The 25,986-nt window shown below is 42.3% G+C and overlaps 1 protein-coding gene across 4 annotated transcripts in view; it reads left to right on the forward strand.

Moving 5' to 3' along the window:
• Positions 1 to 25,780, forward strand: part of Tpd52l1 (TPD52 like 1) — a 105,255-nt gene extending 79,475 nt beyond the window's left edge. For 2 of the 4 annotated variants that reach the window (XM_028868341.2, XM_037200490.1), the window contains exons 4-8: positions 11,714 to 11,815; positions 15,182 to 15,196; positions 16,935 to 16,973; positions 19,742 to 19,802; positions 25,176 to 25,780. In XM_028868341.2, the coding sequence (XP_028724174.1) occupies positions 11,714 to 11,815; positions 15,182 to 15,196; positions 16,935 to 16,973; positions 19,742 to 19,802; positions 25,176 to 25,304 (346 nt within the window). In that variant the 3' untranslated portion in view covers positions 25,305 to 25,780. The remainder of the gene's footprint in view (positions 1 to 11,713; positions 11,816 to 15,181; positions 15,197 to 16,934; positions 16,974 to 19,741; positions 19,803 to 25,175) is intronic. The other 2 variants (XM_028868343.2, XM_028868344.2) reach the window with 2 other exon arrangements.
• Positions 25,781 to 25,986: the final 206 nt, after the last annotated feature.

Raw genomic sequence — 25,986 nt, forward strand, 5'->3', positions numbered from 1 at the left:
CTTTCAAAACTGATTTCCACAATGACTCTGTTAATTTGTACCTCACCAGGACCGAATCAGATCCTTGTCTCTTCACACCCTTTCCAACATTTGTTGTCAGATTTATTGATGTTAGGCATTCTGCCTGGAGTAGGTCGGTATCTCATGTCTTCTGGGAATGGGCCTAGCTTCCCAGGAAACTGGATGCTGCTTCTTTTCCCTCTGGTGTCTCTTCTGATCCTGTAACCTTGGTGATTGTCAGTTATCATGGGATGGAAAGGCCAGGAGACTTGGCATCGGGATGGGATAGTAGTAAAGTTGGAGCAACCCTCTCACATCCAACCAGCTTCAGCGAGCCCACCTGAAGAAGGACTCCTGGCATTCAGGCATCTTTGGCCAACATCAGGGCAGGGCCATGTTTTGAAGTTAGCTGTTTCCTGGAACAAGGGGTGTGTAGGCCTCAGACAGAGTTCACTATTGCCAATGTCCTGTTCTGTTTCAGATGAGTGTCCTTCATCCGTGCACAACACAGAAGTGATGATAAACAGATGGGCATGTGGTGAAGTGCTAGAGTGTGTGACTGAAAGTGTTGGTACATCTTTAGGGGCCAAAGAAATTGTCTCCTAAGGACCCTTATTTAATCCCAGCACTCGGTAGACAGAGGCAGGCAGATCTCTGTGAGTTCTAGGCCAGCCTGGTTCAGAGTGAGTTGCAGGACAGGCTCCAAAGCCACACAGAGAAACCCTGTCTTGAAAAAACAAAAACAAAAAAAGAATTATTTTGCCTTTGAGTTATGCATTTCTTTCTTGCTTCATTCATTAGGATGTAAAGGTATTGTCTTCACCTGTGTCTAGTACCTATGTGAGAATCTTTGCAGTTCTTTGCCCCTGGGCTTAGCGCCTGGCAGTAAGAAGTACCACCAATGATTGACAGCAATTATTTCCATTTTTGTGAGATGCTAATTTCACCTGCTAGTTCTTAAGCCCCAGTGTCTAAGGCCTTTGTGTGCTGTGGAGGATGCCCTTTGTATGAGGAGCGGTACCTAAAGGAGCCTGAGACTTCCCAGCATAGCTGCCTTCAATTCCATGTGAACCGTTGTTTCTCTTCTCCTGCGAGGTGGCTCATCTGCCCTCCAGGTTTCTATGTGCACGTGCCCAACGCTTCCTCTAGCTAGGATATATCCTAGAGGAAGACAGCATGGAGTCAGGGGTTTTTGAAGCTCCTCTCCAGAGACTACTGACCAACCTTCCCTCGTCAGATGATGAGAGATGATGTGGTGTATAACTCTGCAGAAAGAGTTATATACCACACACTTGTGCGCATCAACTTAAAATAAGTTTTGCAACACCACCATATGAACGACCTCCAGGAAAGGACAGTGAACTATTAGGCACTATGTTAAATAAGTTTATCTCTCAATAGTCTGGGCTTACGTCTTTGCCCTTTCAGAACCAATAACCAATGAATTGCCCTGACAGTGTGTGGCTGAACACCCTCTAGTTCCCTGGGTCTGGTTCCCTCTGCACTGAATTTGGGTCTCCGGGCTTCAAATCATACTGATTTAAACTTCCCTCTGGAGCAGGGGAATAGGAAGGATTGCTTCATCTGGCCTCTCTAATCACTTCAGGAATTAGATAACCCAATGTGAGCAGAGTAATCTGGGGCTGCAGATGGGGAGGAAGGAGAGGGCATAGCTCTGTGGGGTGTGTCCAGTGTGGCAAGTGGTAATGGGGGCAGGAAAAGGAGAGAGGCCTGTGTATCCTGGAATGTGGAACCCCAGCAGGCAGGTTCCAGGAAGTCTTCTAGCCTAGTCATACAGGGAAGAATGGGTCGTCTCTGGTTTTTCATGTCTGAAAACCAAATTGGTGTAGCCAAGCAGTTTTACTTGGTGTAAGACTTCTTGTTGGCTTTAATCTCAGCACTCGGGAGGCAGAGCCAGGCAGATCTCTGTGAATTCAAGGCCAGCCTGGACTACCAAGTGAGTTCCAGGAAAGGCACAAAGCTACACAGAGGAAAGCCTGTCTTGAAAAACAAAAACAAAAACAAAAAAAGACTTCTTGTTGGATAAGAGGTTTGTTTAGTTTGTTCTCGAATGATAAGCACAGGGCACAGTGGGAGCATGAGCAGGACGGAAGCAAGGTTTCCAAGGAGTCCTCAGAATGGAATCAGTCCAAGAGAGACAGGTGGTGCCTTTCGAGAGTGACACGTACTGGGGATGGCACAGCAGGAGAGAAGGGTCTACTCCGGAGGAGAGCATCCAGGTAGTGGGCTTGGCTTGGGATGGGGGCAGGCATGTCCCTTAATAGAGTCACCTGTCGCTGTAGGGAGTAGAAAGCCACGAAAGGGTCCTACCCAGTCATTTATCCAACAGGTGCTAATGAATGTCTACTATGAGGCACTTATTACCTCCAGACTAATCGAGACCTCAGGATAGTGGGATTGACAAGGTGCCTGCCTACCTTTCTGTGGAAAGGGAACAAGCAAGAAACAAGAAATGAAATAAACCAGTGAGGCGCTAACTGCCAGGGAGGACTTATCAGGATGTGCTGTGAGGATGATTTGCTGCCAGTAAGAGATTCAAAGGAGGGGGTTGAGGCTGCTGGGATAGAGTCCCAGGCAGGACAAACTTGTTCTAGAGCCTGATTACAGCAGGGACTGGAAAGACTGGAAAGATCCAGCGTTAAATGATCTAGAGAAGAACTTTCAGGCTGAGAAAAAGTTGACGCAAAGACTCTGAGGCCTGAATTAGCTTTGAAGCTCTCAGGAGCCAAAAGACGTCTCTTAAGAAGGTCTAGACTGTATGTGGTGTGCTGAGGTAAGAGCGCAGTCACCGAGGCCTCTAGGGGCAAGGGAGAATTCAGTGCCAAGGGCTCTAGATGCTGCTGGAAAGTTTGGAGCAGGAAATGGCCTGGGCTGACGCACGTTTATGGATCATTTCCATTAGATTATGTAATAGATTGTGGAGGGCTGTGGGTGGGGGTTGGAAAATCATTTATGAGACTACTGTAAGTGAGAGTCATGGAGAGCAAGGGAAGGATTTGGAGGTCAGTCTGACAAGGAGCCCCAATAGTGTGGAGGTCGATGAGGAGGGAAGCATGTGATGGAATGTGACTCACGCGAACGCTTGCACTACGCACTACGCAGTATCGGTTCTGTTTGCTTCCAGGTCAGTCGAACGTGGCTGCGACTCTCCTGGGCTGAAGTTGTAACAGCCTGGAGTCTGTGTAGACAGGGAATGAGACTGTGTCAGTACCAACGTGATAGCGAGTGATGATTTGATGAGTTAAATCTTGTATGCAGGTGGTGTAGCCAGGTGCCTTGCTAGCTTGTGGTGACTTTCCACTGTCGTCAGGAGGACTGAGACACAGAGGCAGTGCTTACACTCAGTGACCTATTTCAATCATGTCTGAACTACCCCATAAGGAAATGTCAGACTGGGAGGACAGCTTGAGAAAAGTTAAAGGCAGAGGTGCAGGCATGCTTGTGTGTGTGTGAGTGTGTGTGTGTGTGTGTGTGTGTGTGTGTATGTGTGTGTGTGTGAGTCATTCACCCATGGATATCACTGAAAGCTGTAGGATTGGACTTGGAGATGAATAAGTCCAATAACTGTGGTCTCAGTAACCTTTAGGAATGAAATAGAACTATCCTTAGTAGAGAAGAGCCAGTTCCTTACCAGTGAGGAGTGAGAGAAAAATTTATCAACCATATAATTTCAGGAGAGTCTTCCCCTACCCCTATTTCCTTGGCTACTGAGGGAAAGTGGGGGAGGGAGCTTATTAATCCTATGTTGGAAGGAGAGATAACAAAACCATTTCCCTGTAAATTAATTAAATCCCACTCTATCAGTCAGTGTTCACGGCTCTCATTCTAGAACACATTCTGTGTCCTATAGGATAGAAATGTGATTAGGAGAGAATGATAAGCTGTGGCAATGTAGCTGGGAAGAATTAGACTTCAAAGCACTGAAGAGAATTCCAGCTTTCAGAGAATGTGTGTGATTCCCAGAGGTGATACTTTGCATGATGATTAGGCAATCATGACCTATTTAGTTTGATTTATAATAAAAGAAAATCTATGGTATGCTAATGAAAGATCTTGGCATATTTTCTTCAGCAATAGGATTCACATTGCCATAGGACCCAATGAGGAAGAAGAATTACATAATGGACTCAAATTGGTTCCTTTATAGAAATAGCTGAGGGATACAGAAGCAGGACAAGGGTGTGGTGTGTGTGGTGTGTGTGTGTGTGTGTGTGTGTGTGTGTGTGTGTGTGTGGTGTTGTTGTTGTTGTTGCTGCTGCTGCTGCTCTGGTTCTTGTCCATTTTTTTCATGCCTAGATTTCTTTTATTGTCTTTTAGGCCTCAAGGAAGCAGAGTGCAGATGGGTGCCCTCAAGGAGGCAGAGTGCAGATGGGTGCCCTCAAGGAGGCAGAGTGCAGATGGGTGCCCTCAAGGAGGCAGGGTGCAGATGAGTGCCCTCAAGGAGGCAGGGTGCAGATGGGTGCCCTCAAGAAGGCAGGGTGCAGATGGGTGCCCTCAAGGAGGCAGGGTGCAGATGAGTGCCCTCAAGGAGGCAAGGTGCAGATGGGTGCCCTCAAGGAGGCAGGGTGCAGATGGGTGCCCTCAAGGAGGCAGGGTGCAGATGGGTGCCCTCAAGGAGGCAGGGTGCAGATGGGTGCCCTCAAGGAGGCAGGGTGCAGGTGGGTGACTTAGAGCCAGTACTCTTGTTTATGTATTCAGTGTTCTGCTCTGTGAACCCATGACATTCTCCCACTTACAGACCTCTGTGCATTGTGCCACAGAGGGTAGGAGTTTTGTTTTGTTTTTTAAAGGAAGTTAAACTCCTCCATCTTTTGTTGAAAAGCTCAATAACTATGCTATAGATAAGGAAAAATACAACCCCACTTGCAGCTTTTCAAAGACTTCACAGTGCTTGAAAAGTGAGGTTCAGTTTATGATTTATTTGCTCTTTGCTGGTGGGCTCGTTTTCCAGGTCACCCTGGTCCAAATAATAATTCTCTCTCTTTGTGAGGAGTGCTTTGTAGTTCTGCTGCATTCAAGTATCAGTAACAAATAAAGACCTAATATAAAAGTTGTGCACACCCTATCTCCCATGCAGTTAGTTTTCTTTACCTTTGGGATTCTATTATATTACCCAAACTGGAAAGTAGATTCTTTTCTCCAGAGAGAAGTGGTACATTTATATTTTAATAACATATTTAGGGTGTCTTTGGAAGAAAATGACCCTGAATGGTTTTGTATGTATGTCCTTGATGAGATGTTGAAATGAATTGTTAAGGAAATGCACTCTTTTAAATCTTTTCCTAGAGGAAATATATTCATGTTGTGAAATATCTTGTAAACACAGTTGATGTTTCAGTTCTTTCTTCTAGTTATATGTAGAAAATGCTCAAGTCCAAATCATGCACTGCCATATACAATTGTAAATCCTGTGCTGTATGGGAACTACCAAGGGAATTCCTGCAAAAATTCAGTAGAATTCTTTTTATTTGGCTTGGAGAGGAAGATCCCCCCCCCCCCCCCCCACACACACACACAGAGATCTACAGAAGATGTTCTATGTACTGGCCAAACAACTTCCCTGCCTATTAAGTGCTTAACCTCAAACCAAGCTCAACTGGTAATAAGTAAAGGCTACTTTCCTATTAACTGCAATTTAAAAACAGGAAGTTTACTCATGTTAAACAAAACAAAAACAAAACCTGCCAGTGAGGGATCTTGGGTGAATTCATACACGTGGTAGGCGCTGTTACTGTCAGAGCTAAGCTTTTGCAAAGCACTAGTCACTTGCTAGGTAGCATTTGGCTCTTACTGCAAGGGCTCATCCCTGTCCTCGGCTGGAACCTGCTTTACCACATTGAGGCTGACCCTCTCCCTCACCACCTTCAGGCCACGGTTGTTCAGCATTGGAAACGTCACACTGGAAACTCCAGCAGCTCAAGTCAAGAAATGGAACTGAAAACCATGTCCTGCTTCTCATCGATCTGTGGATCTTGCTTTAGCTGATTGAGGCCCTGAGATACAGCGATGCTAAACAAAATGTGTTCCCAAACCTCAGGACGGTGCAGGCAGGTCCCAGAGATGGCCACCAGCTATAATCACAACACAACAGAAAGGTATTCTGAAAGAGTTATACAAGAGGTGGTAGGACCAGGAGAAGCATGAACAGAGACCTCCTGTAGCTTGGACTCTCAAGACGTCTGCCACCGAATGCACAAGTGACAGCAAGCACACTGTCACCATCACCTAAAGAAAACATTGGTTACCCTGCTTTATCAGTTATGTGAGGTCCGATGGTGTAAACCATCTTTGGTTTAAAATGAGATCTGCTAGTGGCTAGAGCTGTAACCCAGCGGTAGAAAGTGTGCTTAGCATGTGTGAACTAGAGGTGTAACCCAGCGGTAGAAAGTGTGCTTAGCATGTGTGAGCTAGAGGTGTAACCCAGCGGTAGAAAGTGTGCTTAGCATGTGTGAGCTAGAGGTGTAACCCAGCGGTAGAAAGTGTGCTTAGCATGTGTGAGCTCCTGGGTACAATCGGCAGCATAATTCCCAGGCAGACAGATAAACAGATGCTAAATTAAAGATGCTATATATAAGAAGATTTTATTTTCTAAAATGCTGCATATAGTTTTGTATTTAAGTTATAAGTTTGCCTAACCAGTCAGATTAGTATTTACCTTTCATTATTTGACTATTATTAAAGGTAGTTTTAAATGCTATGGTTGAAAAGCAAATTTTAACTATCAACAGTACAACCCAGGCCTGGCTCCACGGCCTAAGGAAAGTCAAGTGTGGGTTGGTGAGATAGCTCAGGGATACAAGTGCTTGCCATACAATCCTGATGACCGACCTGAGTTTGATATCTGGAGTCCACAAAAATCCTGAAGTGCTGGCGGCTCACATCTGCAATCGCAGCACCCACTTCCATAGAGATATGGGAGGCAGAGACAGGGAAATCTCCTGGAAGCTCCTGGGCTGGCTGGCTAGCAGCACACAGAGCTACGGGGTCAGTAAGAGAGACCCTACCTCAACAAGGTACCAGGAGAGAACAGTTCCTGAGAGTAGCTGGCTGTTGTCTGACCTCCACGTGTATACTGTGGCACATAAGTGCACACACACACACACACACACACACACACACACACACACACACACCACACTATATGCCTATAAAATAATGATAAAATTAGATTTTGATTTTAAAAAGAGTAAAATGCAGACATACTTTTGGGGGTAGTTGGGGGGGGGGAAATCAGTGGCCTGACAGGAGTGCCATTTTCAGGGCTTGGGCTCCCAGCATCTAGGTACAATTAAGATCAAGTTCAACCGGGACTCCACATAGAACAACAACAGGGTGTGGACAATGTACAACCCCTGAGGTACCCTTCACGTAGGCAGCGCTTTAAGTGGTGTTCCTTGGAGCCTCTAAGTACTCTGAGTTCAATGACCTACTTCTCCTAGGCCCTTGGTTGCTATGGTGTTGGTAATCACTTCCCACATATAACTCCCTCTCACTGCCTACCCCTTGAGATCTTTTTTGGTTATTGATTCTAAGCATCATGCAAAATGACTACTAACTGTTCTTAAGAAACAGTTTGCCTAATGAAGAGGCAGAAAAAGAAACACACACACAAAAACCTTAGAATTCTGAGTGTGTGTGTGTGTGTGTGTGTGTGTGTGTGTGTATTTGTGTGTGCGGTTGCTTACGCATGTGTTTACATGTGCATGGAGGCCAGAAGACAAGCTCAGGTGGGTGTTCCTCAGGCCTTGTTCCTCTTTGAGACAGGGTTTCTCACACATCTTAAAATTCTTAAAATACGGTGTTATCATTTCTCTCCATGAAACTGGAGCTATAGAAGGCTGACCCGACTCACCTCAGTGTCATCTCCAAGGCGACAGGACATTATGGGGGAAGGGAGGCACCAGGTCTGTCACCATGGAGCCACAGCACTTTTCCATGCCTCCATTTATCATGTGCAGTCGAAGGGACTCTATTCTAATGGCCTTCCAATTTAACATTAACGGCTCAGAGCCCCAAATTCAGTTCTCAGCATCACACATACACGCGAGAAAAACAAACCAAAGAACAAAATGGATTTATGGGTGATTTCTCAGAATTAAGGAGCCCTGGCATCCTTAATCCCGCATCGAGCCATGCATAAGGCTGCACCGTGACAATGAATTTGGAAGTGTAAATAGAGATGCATTTTTCATTGGTAACACATAAGTTTCACTAACATAAAAGTCAACAGATCCTTGTGTGTACCTCCCTCCCATTTTGGGAAGTGCCTTTAAAACAATGTAACACTTACTGCTTACAATCTGACCTCATTCCTAGCCAGTTTTAAATTCAGTCATCCAATTCAAAATGTCACACGTGTGTTCAAAAAGAGCTCTTATCTCAAAACTCAAAGTCTTCTCAAACACTTAGTGTTGAACTACATAGGCCAGCTTACAGTAGGAGTGAATATGCAAGCTAATTGCAAGAAACTGCCAAAGCAGCGCCAGACTGACATCAGAAGGAATTTTCTAGTAGCCCAGCTCAGCCTCCTGTGAAGATCACAGTTGCTGCCCCATTCTCTTCCTGTTTCCTTTGGAGTGTCTTTCAGGCCACTTGAGTCAGTGCTGGGTGGCTGCCCAGGAGACATTCTTCGCTCAGACTTCCATGACTGCCTTTACTTCGCTTTCTGTGACCTCCTTCCACCTATTGCTTAACTTTTTAATGCTGGCATTCACATGGCCAAGGCTCCAAGAAGCTGTGGGCCTATTGGACCGAGAAAGGTGCCTTCTAGTCTTCCTCAGAGCGTAGGCTTTTTAACCCTCCAAGGTAGGGCACTGACATTAACCTAATCCCTTTCTTGCCAAATGTGATGGGTATCACAAAGCAGAACAGTTAGAATAGAGTCCCCCGGGTTGGATGGAGCCTGGCATCTTCAGGGATCAGTAATGCATCTGGGGTGGCTGAAACAGGGTGAACAAGGAAGAGGCAGAGGGTGGGGTGGTCAGCCTGAGGGACCAGGTTATATAAAGCTATGGAAGGTCAGTGCATATGGACCTTGGATTTCTCTGTACGCGAAATGAGAAGTTGGTGAAGGGTGTGTGCAGAAAAGAGACACACTTGGCTTGATGTTTTAAGGACGTTTTCTGCCTGTTGTGTTGAAAAGACAGTGTAGGGAGAGAAACGCAGGAATGGGAAGATAAGATAGGACAATGTTGCAAGAGCCCAGGTGAGGGATGGCGCCCGATGAAGGAAGAAGAAGTAGAGACGGTGGGAGAATTGCCAGGCTCTAGTTCTACTCTGAAAATGGAAATGTGTGGTAGTATTGTGTGTTCCCCAAAAATATTGTGTACCCTAATAAACTTATCTGGGGTCAGAGAACAGAAAAGCCACTAGATACTTAGGATAGGCAGTGGTAGCACACGCCTTTAATCCTAGCATTCCAGAGGCAGAAATCCTTCTGTTCAAGGATACAGCCAAGCATGGTGACTCACACCTTTAATCCCAGAAAGCGAGCCTTTAATCCCATGGAGTGGTGGTAGAAAGCAGAAAGGTATATAAGGCGTGAGGACCACAAACTAGCAGCTTTTAGCTGGTTAAGCATTTGGCTGGTTAAGCTTTTAGGTTTTTGAGCAGCACAGTTCAGCTGAGAGCCATTCGGAGATGAGGACACAGAGGCTTCCAGTCTGAGGAAACAAGATCAGCTGAGAAGTTGGCCAGGTGAGGTTAGCTGTGGCTTGTTCTGTCTCTCTGATCTTCCAGTTCACCCCAATACCTGGCTCCGGGTTTGATTTTATTAATAAGAACTTTTAAGATTCCTGCTACAGAAATGAATCTGGAGGGTTTCTTGATGGATTGGATATGGAGGAAAAAAGAAAAGGTCAAAGCTAGTGCCGGTCCCCCATCCAATGGATTGTTTCCTTTCCTCGCCATTGTGCCTAAGACATTTTACATAGGAAAAACTGTGACTTTTTTTGCTTCTCAGAATTGTGATATCAGTATTAGTATGGAGAGTTCTAGAATAAAGCTAACTCTAAATCTTAATCATAGTGCATGAACATGTTTCATATACATATTGTGCGGTGCATTCCTTACCTGCACAATGCCCCCATTCTGTGTTTGGATGTACTTTTTATAGATCTGGTTTCATAACCCCATTACCACTTTGTGAAAACTCCATCAGCATCCTAGAAATATAACTGAATAGGAATGCCAGATTTGTTTCTTGATTGTTTGTAAATATATGCCCTTTTCTTTTTTAATATTTATTTTCAATTTGTGTGCATGCATGTGTGCATGCATGAGTGTGTGTGTGTGTGTGTGTGTGTGTGTGTGTGTGTGTATAGGCATAGAACTGGAGTTCTAGGTGGTTGTGAGCAGCCTGATGTGGGTGCTGCCTGATTGGGTCCTCTACAAGAGCAGTATATGCTCTTACCACCCACTGAGACATCTCTACAGCCCCAACACTCTGATTTTGAAGGCCAAAGGCATTACATTTAAATGCTGTTGAGCCCAGTCAATTTAGTGTTCAGTATATTGTTTTTGGATTCTGTTGAGTATTGGTTTGTTCTGAAGAACCTCGGCGCATGCCCTTTGGTGATCAGAGAGCTCTGAAATCTTTTGATAAGGATTGCCATTTTTATTCCTAATCGTTTACATTTAGTGCTATGGTAACTGCCTCATTATTAGCAGCAAGTTGTATTTTAATATTTTATATCATGTATAAACCACTTGGCACTCCGTGGCTTCACATGGTCATAATTTTCCATAATTAAAACATAAAGTCTTGTGTAAAAATGTACAAAGTAAAATTATGCTTTGAATATCCTGTTTTCAGACTTCTGCAGAGAAAAAATTAGATCTTTCTGGTGGGTCTTCTCTTCTGTCTTCTCACCTCTCTCTCACTTCTCATTCACTGTGTGACCTGTCTGTCACCAGCCAGGGCTTGCCCATATACAATCTGTTCTTCAGAGACATAAATAAACCCCAAGTTAATGGATTTTTTTCGTGAAACATTTTAGAAATTTATAGGTTCACAGCTAGGAAAGGAAGACAGTTAAACTCAAAGGTCTGAAGTGTGGTTTGTTGTTGTTTTAACATTTTTGTTTGAAATACCAGTATCTGAAAGGAATATTGTCTCTATGTAGCAACCTTCACAACAAATTTTGTCAATGGTGATAGAATTTTGGGATCCAAACTGGCATGAGACACCAACCAGACTCCAGGATGAAGGGCTCCTGTCACTTCTCACATTCCTTTCATTCCCCTTGTCTTTCTAGCCTCCTTCATTGCTTACTGTTCACCACCCTAGTTGGCATCGTAAACCTAGGAGAGCTGGGCCTAAAGAGGAGGCAGACTAAAGCCTCGTGCAATAGCCAACTTTATGCAGAACATCATACGATTTATACTCTGAGGGTTATGAAAGATCACAGGAGTAAGGTGTTCAATCACAAGGACAAGTCACACATGACAGAAACGTGTTTTCCATAGAGGCACCTGAATAACAACAGCTGAAATAAACTCACCCCTGTCCTCTACACCTGGGAGGAGCGTGACAACACACTCCAAGAACAGTTCTGTGTTTGGAAGAAACTGAGGTCACAAGACTCTTGTCTCGTTTTCTTGGAGTTTTCCCACAAGCCCTCAGGACTCCCCTCATACAACTCTATTCTTGGACTGTTTTCTGACACTTCCCATGGTTCTCTTTTATTTCTAGGTACAAGAAAACACATGAAACCCTGAGCCACGCAGGGCAGAAGGCCACAGCAGCTTTCAGTAACGTGGGAACAGCCATCAGCAAGAAGTTTGGAGATATGAGGTAAGTCAGAAGATTAAAACAAAGAAACAAAAAACAAAAAACAAACAAACAAACACAGGAACTCCGCCAAGGGCATTGTGTATTGGTAGGGTGTTCTTTTTCTTTCTTTAGTGGGTAAAAATGACATTGATTGGTGACAGATAAATTTTCACGTTGGGATATTGTCTGTTTGAAGCTCAGTTTAGAATTCCGTCCCCAGCCTTACCCTCTCCACCAGTAAAAGCAGAAGGCAGAGGGTATGAGAAGTGGCTTCAGAACAATCCAGAACACAAAGAGCCTGGCTGTTTTTATTCGTTAACCTTCCTCTTGGCCGTGACATTCTATCTGACAAAACCCACTTCTGGAAGAATCCATTTTGTTCCATCCTTTGAGGGTAGAGTCCATCCTGGCCTGGGAGTCATGGCAACAGAGCTTGGTCGCCTTGTACCCCTAGTCAGGAAGCAGAGAGAGGTGAATGCTGGCACTCTCCTCTCTGTCCTGGACTCCACCCCACGGGCTAAGGAGTCTTCCTTCCAGTTTAGCCTGTCTGAAAGCAGCCTTACAGACAGACCCATCCAGAGACATGTTTCCATAGTGATCTTGAATCTAATCTGTTGACAATGAATATTAAGCATCACATATCTCAATTTAAATTGATATAGGAAATTATTCAGGGGCATCTGCTCTGATAAATTATTCTAGGTTACATGTTTGTATCCAACCATCTGGTATATTTTATATTTTAAAATGATACTATTTGGCCTATACTTCTGGTAGTTTTCTTTCTTTACTTTACCAGTATATTGACATATCTTAACAACTTACACACCTTCATGTTTAATAACTGGATTATCGTATAGTATACAGCAGCAGCAAACCCTTGAAGTGTCCTCCACATTAGAGTCATCCATAGTTCACAGAGACCAGGGAGGACATGAAGATAGGATATTTTTATTTTTTTATATTGTATGTGAGGGAAATGTTTCTCATTGTTATTACTGTCATATTTGTATTGTTTAAATGCCTGTCAATTTATTTTGAATTTGGCTGATGTGGCTTAGGAGATCTTTCTTTAGAAATTAATTTCATTTTTCTCTTAGAAACCAAATTAATTTTAAGTTGCCAAGTTTTAAGTTTCTTCTTTTCAAAAACTATGTGTACATTGATGTCATAGATTTCTTAAACTGTTATTTCTCTGAAGCTTTGATAGCTAGAAACAAATATTCATGTCTTTGTATTTAGTTTCTTACATCATAAGTTATTGGATTATGCCTCATACTCATGAACCATTTTAAATAGGCATTCTTGTGGAAAGAATTAATTACAGATATGTACATGAATACTCTGCATTGTTTTATCTTCCTTTTTATTAATACCACATTATCAAAAGACATTGAAAGCCTTCAGGGGCGGCATGTGGTTTTTATATTATTAGTTACTGCTAATTTCATCATAGGTCAAGTTTTCAATCATATCAGTAGCACTAAACCATCTATTTGAACAAATAATTCCTTACCCAAGAAGGACCCTTCTGCCCATTATACTTGAGAAAATATATTTTCCCCCGTGTATAAAGTTCGTCTTCTACAAATTTGACAGCTGACAGTTTTCTCTTGAACACTAGGACCTCGCACGACACTGCCAGGTAGCTTCCCTCCATCCTTATGAGTCCATATCAACATCTGGGGAGCAGTTTTAAAATGTGTGTTCCTAGATTGCTCCTCTTCAAGACCCGAGCTAAGGCTGTAACTCAGTGGTAGACGATTTACCTTGCATACATGAGGGAGCCCTCGGGTTCCATCCAATCACAAAAGAGGCAAGGAGAACTCAATATCACCAGGGTATTATAGAGTTCCCCTATGTATTATGCACTCAAGTGCTAGTTTAATCTTTATTATCCGACCAACGCAAGGTGGTACTTACGTGAAGGAAAGCAGGACACATCTGTGACGGGGACTTATTGTCTTATCAAGGTTCCTTGTGTTTCTCTAGTGAGCAACAAAGGCTGTTGCCCCTAGGTAATGTGTTGGTCTGCTGCTGTTCATACTGGGACGGGTATGAGACCCAGCTGTCACCTGCCTTCCCTCCTGTTTTAAAGTGTTTCATGAGTTAGTGTAGAACTCATTTCCCAGGAGTTCAGGCTGCTCATTAATTATAACTTTGTGGGAAGAGTCACAATTTTCATTGTGTAGTGGCTGATGTTACTACGCGAGATTTATGTCAATAGTAAAGTAATTACCTAGCAATTCATGAGGTCTGAGGTTCGAGCCTCATTGCTTCAGAGAAACCAATAGTGGGTAAAAGTCCTGGAAAATGTACGTTTCTAGAGACTTACAGTTCTGAAAAATTTTATAAAGTTGGAAAAAGTCAGAGATATATTTCTAGTTTTTTTAATCAAGTATTACAAAGGCTTTAGTTTTAAATTTTAGTAAAACAAGTAATATGTATATGTTATTTAAAAACTCCTCCAGGTAAATAGACACAAATGAGAATTTTATTTTTTACATTTTGTTCAAACTAATGTGGCAATTTATAAATGTTAAAATTTTAGCACAGGTATTTTTACCTTAAACTTTCCAATGGTTTAAAGTGTGTTATTGCCTTATACTATATAATTCTTCTGTGTGTTCCAGGACCAAATTTATGACCATGTCCTGTCTTTCTCTCCATCTGCAAATAGCTTTAGTACTGCTTGCCTCACCTGGGTATAAAGCCACATCCATGAAGTGAACTCTGAGGAGGTGGAAACTGTTGGGGTGGTTTTTACAGTAACAGGTTGGCATCTTCTCAGAATTCCCCAGTGAATTTGTTCAGACTGTGATCCACTGGGGACCAAATGTTCAGAGGAAGCATAGAATGGAGGCTTGCCATCAATATATCACTGTGGGAAAAGCAACCAGAAAGCAATATTTACACAGAGTGTCGGACAAAAACCTTTAAGACACCTTTAGAAATCGGTGCTATCAGGTGTTGTTTCTACACCTGTAGATCCCACAGGTTGAAAATATTTTTTTTAACTCGCCTTTATTGAACATGTACAGACTTTTGTGCTAAAATTCTCTAAGTAACAAGGCATTACAAATGCTTTATGACTTTTACCTTGTGTTAGGTATCCAAGTAATAAGTATAGAAGCTACACACAAACACTAAGGCATTTTATGCAAGGACTTAAGCATCCTGGGATTTCCATATCCACGGGGGTCCTGGACGACTGCCCCCTCAACTAGCGCAGGGAAGGCAGACTGTGTACTCGAAAGGACAGTGAATGGAGTTACTTAAACCTTTCTTTTGAGCTCTTGCAAGGGAACAAAAGTCACAAGGGGGGCATGTCTGTGCATTCTGTGCTAACTCAGCCCTGATTTTCTCTCCCATGCTGCCTGGCTGCAGGTCTCACTCTATTGGGTAAGCACACGCAGTTGAGTCTCTGAGGCTGCCTCCTCCCATGCCATACCCTTCTACCTTCGGGGGCTCTCAGCTCCCTTCACCCTGTGTCACAGCCAGAAAAACAAGCCCATTTTCTGGAGCATGCGCACAAGAAGGAAGATGTCAGTTGCACAGCGACGAATCCGTTCATTTAAACACACATTCATCTCACCTGTGAATCTTTCACACCAGTGTCATTTGCGAAGCAGTCTCTTAGAACTAAATCTCCTCTGTCAGAAAAATTTCTTCCTACACTGACAGGGTCCTTAGAATTCAAAGAGGTTAAAAAAAAAAGTGGAAATTGAGATGGTGTTTTGTTTGTTTTTTAAATAAAACTTGCAGAACAGGAAACAGAGAACTGTTTCCTTCCTATCACTTTTCTCTGAATTTCCTTAACATTGATGCACTGACATCTGAACTTCAATATCCATTTTTTGAAGTGGTGCGGGGGAAATTACTGGAAAATACTTACGATAGGAAGTTAGTGGCTTCCAGCCTAAGGACTTCAACTTAAGCCTTTCTTGCTGGAATCTTAGTATGAACTTAATCCACCCTACCCCAGATTGTATTTAGGAGATGAACAGCTTGGCAATACTGGATTTCCTGTAGTGATGTGTTTTAAATGCAATTTCTATGTATAGTCTTTGGGGGGCTACAGTTACTGCCTGAATGACTTTGTCTTTCCGACATTTTAGTAGGAGGCTGACCATCCTGATGACTTTAGTTGATAGTTTCCAGGACGTGTGACAGATTTGATCCCAAACCTGTTAGCTTCTAGAGCAGTGGCTCTCAACCTTCCCAATGCTGTTTCCTTTAAATGCAGTTCCTCATGTTGTGGTGACCCCCGCCCCAAGCATAAAATTGTTTTTGTTGCTACTTCATAACAGTAATTTTGCTACTGTTACGAATCATAGTGTAAGTATCTGTGTTTTCCAATGGCCTTAGGCAAACTCTGTGAAAGGGTTGCTCCAACCCAAGGGGTCTCGACCCACAGGTTGAGAACCACTGTTCTAGGGAGAGGCACAGGCAGGATCTGTGTTTAAAGTGTGGCAGGAGAGCAAGCCCTCACCCAGAACAATGGCTTGCTTCCTCCAAACTGCCTCATCCCAATTCTGGGCAAAACTCAATAGCCAACACCAGGCAATGAGAAGGGAGATGACGAGTCAGCTACTCTAGGATCAAGAGCATCCATCTCCTAACATTCTCAGGCATGTTTATATTTGTACCAATTGTTCTCGGCTACTAGTTCAGAATGGATGTAGGCTGGTGTGTGTGGATGAACAGTGTTAGCCTAGCATATCCTTCTTAGGATGCCCTTCCTTAACCGTCTGCCTTCCTCTGGACGGTTTCTATACAATGGAACATTAGCATCTACCTGCCTGGTCACTGTCCTTCCTGGGTGCAGCTCTCGCTCTTCCCCAGTGTGAGAAGGAAGTGGAGACCAGGGTTGGGCTGGGGGACACCACGCCTTCTAGATTTCCTTCAAGGCCCCTGGGAAAGAGCAGGGGCCTTGGCCATGGCTCATCTATTCTTCCTTATGCCCTTGGAAGCAGATTGTGGTCGAGTATGCCCAAGGAAAACAAATACCATCTCGGTTGGGTGGGCAGGGAATACATCGGATATTTGCTGTTTTAGAACTTTCAACCCAGAGTTTTTCCACAAACTTAAATTGTGCTGTCTTCTTTCCCCCCTCCCTTTAATGTGCTTTCTCCTGAAGGTATTCCATTCGCCATTCCATAAGTATGCCAGCCATGAGGTAATGTGTACAAAATATTCACATCATACTAATGTAGAATGTATACGGAGCATTTATTTTTACATGTGAGTTCCTTTCTCGTATCACTTTATGTGAAAGGAATTAGCTGAAGTGCCACACTATGCCTCATGACCTCAAGAAAAGGTGGCCACTTGCTATGGACTTGGTTTTTTGACAGACGCACGACTTTCAATCATCCCTTCCTAAGATCAGAGATAAGAACTTGACCTATCGCAATCTCCATTTCTTTACTATACGTTATAAGAGCTGCCTGGCGTGGATCTATGAGGCCAAAACAAAGTAACATATTTGAAGCGTTAACACGAGACCTGGACCATTCTAAACACCTTTGCATAATCAAATGCAAACCTAGGAGCAATAAAAGAGAGATGAGAGAAAAAAAAAGAGAAAGATGTCATTAAGATTTTTGAGATGAGTTGTCTGCTGGAAGTTTAACAATGACAGACCATTACAATCCTGGATGGATTATTGGTGAGAACAACATCCAAGTTCAAGGTTGGCATGGTTTGGTGATACAGTATGATGCAAAGGTAGTGATAGTTTGGAGGCACGGATGTTCATAATGGGAATGAGAAGAGGCAGGTCAGATGTAGTGCCATTCTGCCAAAGATCAATGTTCCAGCCTCAGTAAAGCCATTTCAATGATATCAGTTGCTCTGTGTTGAAACTAACAGGCTGGTACCAGATTTGCTGCTCTTCCCATGGTGCTCCTAGTGGGTGCTCCAGCAGCCTGGGCTGCTATCAGTGTAAAATAAGGAGCACATGGAACCTCTGGGACCTTTCCACACTTGAGTCAAAACTATGGCTCTCCTCTGCTTCCTGGTATACATTATGATTTAGAGTAATTGCAGAGGGAACTCAGTTACTTTAAATAGTATGAGACCACTGGACCCAAATTCTTCCTAGGGTCATCGGCAGTACCAAAAGTTTATAGTTGTACATGATGTAATTAAATTGGATTAAACAGTTCTCCCTGCTCTCCAGCATGCATTCTAGTGTAATTTAATTAGAGGAATGTTTATTCTTTTCTGTCTGATGAAGTCTCTTCTACACTAGGGATATGTGCTCATTTAGTTGGTTGGGAAATTTAGCCACAGTGTTTGGTTTTCTAAGTATCTGGTAGAAATAAGATTGCTTCGTTCATCTTCAGAATGAATTGTTACCAACTCCCATTAGACACCCAGACAAAGTAGGGCAACCCAAGGCTTTTAGCTTCTTGACTAACCAAGTTTAAATCTGGGTGTCCAAAGGTTTGGACAAAATATGAACCAGAAATCCATCTTGTGGTCTATAGGTCAAAGACAATCTCATCAACTTCCTGAAGTTACCTTTGAAAGGAAATTAGTTTGCTAATCTAATATATATCCACAAACCACCCATCCTACCTGTCTACCCACTGTAGACCTACATAACTGATGGATGTCATGTGGACAGGCTCAGCCACATAAAGCCTGAAGAGAAAATGAAGTGCCACAGTATATAATTTCTAGTCATACAAATGTAACTTCACCACAAAAGAGGTTATTATGAAGGATTACTCAGAGGGACTTGACTAATGGCTGAGTCATGTGCAAGGTATAAAGCTTTGCCCTGCAGTGTGAATAGAGGTATAGTTCTAGCCATAGGGACTGTCAAAGTCACAGGAGCAATCCTCAATAAAGCCAGAGGCCTGGAGAATCCATTTTATACATTAGTTGCCTTGAGCCATGGCTCATCCCACACCATATAACCAAACCCACATATTATAGCCACACTCCCTTATGAAGAGTCTGTTGGCTATTTCTCTTACTTCATAGTCCTCTGTACTCAAGAAAGAGCAAGTAGTTTATTAACTATGATAAAGTTTAATTGAAATATTTGACTTAAATTAATGGCAATTGTTACTGAAATGCAACATGCCAAATTTAAGATACACCTTCTAGTGTAGCTTATATTTCTTTAAGTGGATTTAGTGATATCATTTTGTGGTGATATCAATTGTTGTCATATCCAACAAAGAAATGGCTGAAAGCCACAGGTTGGTAGACAGATAATACACCACAATGTTTGAGTCATAAATAAAATGCCAATGAGTTAAGAAGGCTCCATCTCCTAAGAGGGCGGAAAACTAATACCTACAGCTAACAAAGAAACGGGTTAAAGAGCTGATGGGGTAGCCAGTGTGAAATAATGAGAACATCAGCTTTCAGAAACACCACTTCCTGGAATTTGCCAACATCATTATTTTTTTAAGGCATCGAAAGAGAAAAATCAGGAACATCTTTTTTTTTTTCCCTCCTTGAGCTATTTCTTGTCTGTCTTGTCTCAAATTTACTGAAATAAATAACTTTAAATTTCCAAGTAGGAAAACTCAGGCATGATCTTTAAACAGATCTTCTACTACAAACAAACAAACAAACAAACAGAAAGCTGAGTTAAGAAGGGGAATATTGTGGTAGAAAACAATTAACAAATGTAAAATTAGCTCTCAGTCCCTTGACTCAGTGAAAATGACTTATGGAGGACTATGGAATTGTTGTGGCTGGACCATTGCCATGTGCTGACCATTTTACTTGGAAATACTCTATGTCTATGTTTCTGGACCGACCTGAGCAGAAATGAAATGCATTTTAAAACATACTTGGTCTAGGTGGCACACTGACAGCCAGCTCTGGTGCAGAAGTGATATTTCCAAACAAGGACTGAAAACCAAACATGGTTGCTAAGACACAAGGTCTTTGGAGCTGACCTCTCTTTTTTTATTTTAGGAATTCTCCTACTTTCAAATCATTTGAGGAGAGGGTTGAGACAACTGTCACAAGCCTCAAGGTACAGATGAAGCGAATTGTGTATGATTGGGTCCATTTCATGAGGCCAGCTTAGTCATTACTACTGTTAGTGCTGAAGGCAAGGTAGGGCCATCACCCTTCTGTGTAGCTGAGAAGGTAGACATGCATAAAGACAGGCCTTTTCCTCCCACAGAGACCTCCGGGTAAAATCAGCAGTGAAGAGTATTCCTGTATCCTTAGCGCTGATTATAAACCACTCAGGGATAAGTTGTTCATGAAAGTGACTTGGATTTTCATTCACCATTTAATTTCATAACAGTATCCCTCCAAAAAGGTATATGTGAGAGAATGGTGTATAGAAAATGAATGACATTTCTACACTAGTTCACAGATCTTCTGATTTGGACAACAATTAGCAAAATCAAATTGGTTGCCATGTGTCCTAATGCAGTCTACTAACATCAGCCTCCCAGACTTATTTACAAAGTTTGTATACTAACCACAACACAGGATGGCTATCACAGTGGGGAAATTAAACAATGTCACAGAATGCATTGCTTTCTAGTAATGCATTTGATCCCTGGGTATCACTGAACTCACACCCATTCCATGGTGGGTATTAAAGTTTCATTAATTGTTTGACCACAGATGTTAGTCTACAGAGAGGGATAAAAATATCAAAAGCAAAACTAATCTTGATTTTTAAATGCATTAATATAGAACAGGCAAATTCATTGAAAACCAGTCATTAAGAGAACCTTTTGGAAGATGCCACATAAATAATAATGTCCTTACTTCTTGGTATAATTACTATCATGTATGCAGTCCATTCCTATATTTTACTATTACTGGGATCTATAGATCAAAATGGTAATAATTTAGCTGCCTCCAGACCCTCACCATGTCAGTCTCACATGTGCTACATGGTAGTATGTACCAGGCTGTAAGTTAGTCCTAAACAGACCCCAGGTGCTTCCAATGACTTGGACCTGAAGGATCTTCTCCAAAGCAAGATCTTTCACAAGGTCTGTTTTTACGGCTTGTGATCGGGTTTTGAAGGTTCCAGAATAAAATTACCATTCAGTGTTTACTATGCTTTCATGGCCTCTTCACTCCTCAGTATTGTCTAGTACTTGCCGACTCTCTCTGTCTCTGTCTGTTTCTTTCTCTGTCTCTGTCTCTGTCTCTGTCTCTCTCTGTCTGTCTGTCTGTCTCTGTTTCTCAGGATAAGTAAGGATTAATAGGAGCCATTAAATTGTCCTGCAAAGTAGAGCATTAAAAAAAAAGGCAACATACTATGTTGTGCACGTATCTCTCTCTAGAACATCTTGTATCAAAATAAAAGGCTCAGAAATCCCAAGTCGATTTCTCAACACTTGGATTCCAGCCTCACACGAGTCCAGGTTCTGTTTCTTGTTAGAGAACTTCTGTTGTAGGAGAAGTTGTACGTTTTTTAGGTTCCTTTAAAAGAAGGAGATATGAAGAAGCCAAAGATGAATAAAGAACAACCTACTTTCATTGGCTTTTAGGGAACGGGTAGGTGCATGGTTCCCATGTAAGTGTTGGAGTCGCAATTACAGCCTCTTACATTTCTCCTCATGGAGACAGAAGGCATAGAGCTAATCTCCTCCTCAGATAGGAACACAATCCTGCAGCCCATCAGATGCTATGCTTTGTTGAGACCTCCTGAAGGCTGAATCTGTGCTTGTGCACTTGGCCATTGCTTGAACAAGACTCACATCCCACATACCTGCTAATCTCACAGTCAAAGCCTAGTCCACTTTGCCCACCCAGGCAGTGGAGAACAGCTTATCATCAGGTGTTGCATGAAGCCTCTCACTTCATCAACAGAAACTTCTCATCTACTCCCTGCTGCTCAGACTAAATAACAGATATATTAAAGTCTCCTTTCCATAGCTTACTGCTTTGGGGTTGTAAATCTCCTAAGTTTCTCTCTCAGTCTCCACTTAAAGGCTTTGAGGCTGTTTCCTCTTGAGTGACTAGCTCAGTAAGGAAGACTGGATGTCTCTGCGTTTCATTTCCAGGCACAAGCTCCACTATAAGCTTGGTTTTCAAGCCCCTGACAGGGACTCAGGGTCATGATTATGGTCTATGAAAAAAAAAAAATGTCCTGCTTTGAAGTGATACCACCCCCTCAAGCAATCTGCCACATGCCATAGGCCGTTGGTCCCAGCCAGTTTTTCTCCTTTTATATTCAGCTCAATGAACAGTGGGCTAATCCATGGGAAACTTTCCAGTTCATCATAATCATATAGAATTCAGTTCTGACATCATGCTGGCAATGTATTCCTGGAGGATACCTTGTCTAGTGTTTCCTGCACAGCTAACCCGCATTCTTGCTATTCCATCCAAAACAGACGGGCAGATGCAGAGCCAGCACCTACAAAAGCACATTTTGTGTCTTTAACCATGTTCTGATTCGTGCTACCCACCCCTTCTCCATGTCACATGGACCATAGTTTTAGTGCACCTATTCTCCAATGATTACATTACAGCCTGAATCAAACCTTCAAAACCTGAAGATCGATTGGTTATGTGATGCTTTTTGATGACTTGTCTTTTCCTAGAGAGAGTAGGATTCGGACTGTGCAGTTCAAATGAAATTGCCTGTAAAGAATGATTATAAGTCCAGGGACAAAGTGATAAGTTCTTAGATGTAAAAATATTGTGAAGAGAAGGGTGCAGAAGAGGTTTATTGTTTGTGTCTTCATGTAAGCCAAGAATTAGAGTCTGCTGCCCAAAGCACTGCAGTGTGGAGACACTAAACACACGTGGTTAAAAAATCTCTGCACCCCACTTGCTTGCCAAATTGATTTTCTAAAAAGCACTTCTGTATCTTACCATTTTGATTTGAGAAAACAAAAAAACTAGATAAAGGAAAGTCTAAGAGGAAACATCAGGAATTAGAGTTCACCTGACACAACACTGTGTGATTTCTAGTCTTAAACAGAAGCTGGAAGGGAACTAGCATTTTTTTTTTTGGTTTGGTTTTGCTTTTGTTCTTCAAGACAGGGTCTCACTATGTAGCTCTGGCTGCCCTGGAACTCACTATGTAGACCAGGCTGGTCCTACCTCTGCCTCCCGAGTGTGGGGACTGAATGTGTGTGCTACTACACCCCATGAGGATTCAAATTTTTAAAATCCCAAAGGAACTGGAAGTCTTCACATAGTAGATTCCATTAAAACAATCCTACTTGTTTCTTTGAGGAAATGGCACAGTGGAATCATACATTACTGTCTATCCACCTCTTCCTAGTGCTAAGATCACAGGTTTGGGGCTTGACGCTTTTGTGCAAAGGTCCATAAACTAAGGCCACTGAGGCAGCTGGTCACCTATTTTCAGATTATATATAAGCTAAGAATAGTTTTGCATATTTACTTGTTTAAAAAAATCAGAATAATATTTTGCCATATATGACATTGAAATGACATGGAATTCGAATTCCAGCGTCCCTACCTCCTCGTCCCATGCCTGTACACTTAGGTAGCACAAGAGTGGTGGCCGCTCTCTACAATAGCTCGTTTAAGCATTAGTGCTCAAGATGATTTGGTTCTGAAGTATGAAAGAGTTACTCTGGCCTTTTAGAGCAATTGCTCTCCTGGTTAGGCATGGTAGCAAATGCCTGTCATGCCAACTAAAGCAGGGGATTAGGAGTTCAAGGTCAGCTCGGCCTCTGTAGAGTTATAGGCCAGTCTGGGGGTACATAGGAAGACTGGGGGGGAGGTGTATAAATAAATAAATAAACAAACAAATAAATAAATAGATTTATTTCTGATCTAAACATTGTACAAATAAATAATTAATTAGATAAATATCTGACCTAAAGCAATGTAGAAAAGTCAGTTTAATAACTGAATTTAAAAGGCAAAAGGATTTTTAGGATAATTAAAAGAGTTTTTAAATGAATGAACTTTCAAACCCCAGTTAAGATTTTGTAAATTCTTTGGATTTATTTTCTTTTACATGTGTGAGTGTTTTGCCTGTGTGTCTGTCTGTGTACCACAAATATGCCTGGTGCTCATGTTGGTCAGAAGAGGCCTTCAGATCCCTTGGGACTGAAGTTACTGGGGGTTGCAAGCTGCCATAGAGGTGCGGGCATCCGAACCTGGCTCCTTTGCAAGAACAGCAAGTGCTCCTAAACACTGAGCCTTCTCTCCAGCCCTGTCCAGTTAGGTTTTTAAAGGGCAGGCAGCATGGTCATTGTCCCGTGCGGTGTGCACGTCTGTATACTTTGGTGACAGTGGGTGCAGACATTAGTCCAGCCATAGCAAGAGCATTATCTAGTCTCTACTATCCTTGGTGTTTTTACACATTGTGGATGGCGAAGGAAAAGCCAGTGTGAGTGTTCAGACTTGCATTAAATATTTGGGAATCTAAGACGTGGATTTGAAGAGCGTCTAATGAACAATCATTCAAAATACTTAAGCATGTATTTAAAATGTAGGTTGACTTCTTTGTTCCTACTGAGTCAATAAATAAATAAGGACCACAAAAGAGACCCACCGTAAAGTATTCTCAGGGATTTTCCTACTTGCCTAGAAAGATAGGAAATTCCTAGTGCTCAGGCAGGCAAAACAAAACAACAAAAACTCAAATCTCAAAACAATGGGGGCAGGGGTAGGCTGGAGAGCAAACTCAGTAGGTATAGTGCTTGTCTTGCAAGGCACTATGATCAGAGATCAAGTTCAAAAACCCCTGTGAAAAATGCACACATAGTGATACACACTTGTAATCCTAATTCTGGGAAGGTGGAGGTGGGTAGGTCTCTCCAGCCTGGCCTACTTAGAGAGTTCCAAAGATTCTGTCTGAAAAGAGGGTGGGGTCGCAAATGAGATTATCCTGTGACCTCCACATGCATGCACACATATGTACATGCACACCTGCACACAAGCTTGTATCGACAACCACATGAAGATGCATACATATGCGTAAAAAAAGAGAGACCTTTTCAGAAATTAGGATTGGCCATCAGTTATGTCTCAAATAGAAAACCCAAGTATAAGTCACGTAAGGATGCTTATTTTTTAAAACTGGAAGAATTAATTTAAGATCCAATTCCAATTAGATTAAATCAGTTCTCTAGATGGATAGAGACAGATGTTGCACATCTACAGACCTGATTATATTCCTACAGGGATTAGAACCGTACACGTAGAAGAGAGAAAGGGAAGAGCGCTAAACTTGTATGAAATTAAAGTTTGGGATCTTATCCTAGAGCCGAAATGAATGGCATTCTGGAACACAAAGGAAACTAACTTCTCTAACTTCATGTGCCTCTGAGGAAAAAGAGTTATTTCTAAACTCAAAAGTAGTTAAACTTTGGTCATTCTTATAAAAACAAAAAATGACAATGAAATGCTAATGGGATTTTTATCTATTTGCCCATTTCAGACGAAAGTAGGAGGAACAAACCACAGTGGAGGCAGCTTCGAGGAGGTCCTGAACTCCACAGCGCATGCCAGCTCCCAGAATGCTTCAGGAGGCCCCCGGCAGACCACGGATGAGGAGCTGCAATGCTAGGTCCAGCCAGCCAGGCTGCTGGCAGCGGATCTGCTCGCTCATCTCCTGATACGAAGACCAAAATCCCATTGGGAAAACAAGTTTTGATATTGCTATTTAAATGGCCTCTCCCTAAAGTTTAATAAAATGATTTCCATTGGCATTTGTGTTGATGATGGACCCCTGGACCATCACACTGCAGTATTCTCAAGTGTCATCTTACAAGTTCATAATTGGTCATAATTCTTGTCTGTGTAACTCAATGCATATTTCCCAAACATGCAGCTACAATGATTAGCTTTGGTATTTGCTTGGTCTCCATAACAATGTGCATGTCTGATGTGCTATCAGTTTGAAGATCAATAGGTACAGGCACTCTTTGAGACTGTCGCTAACAGTAGGCCAAGTGACTACAAACTTCACCAAACTGCTTGTGATCTCTCTCATCTACATCAATTACGTACATTTATTTAAGTCATTAAAACAATCCATTTTAATGATGACTGGATCTTTGATTTCTTTAGTTTGCCGGGGCTACTGAGGACTTAAAGTTGATAGCAATGATTCTATAGGGGTAATTTTAAATCAACTTCTGAACTGTATCAGAGAAAGCACTGCCTAGTACTATAAGTAAATATCTTCAGCCACCAACTTCTATTGTGGATGAACAAGTTGTCTCAGTCTTACAATCTGAAAACAAAGA

The sequence above is a fragment of the Peromyscus leucopus genome, chromosome 8a, assembly GCF_004664715.2.
Source record: "Peromyscus leucopus breed LL Stock chromosome 8a, UCI_PerLeu_2.1, whole genome shotgun sequence".
NCBI lineage: Eukaryota > Metazoa > Chordata > Mammalia > Rodentia > Cricetidae > Peromyscus > Peromyscus leucopus.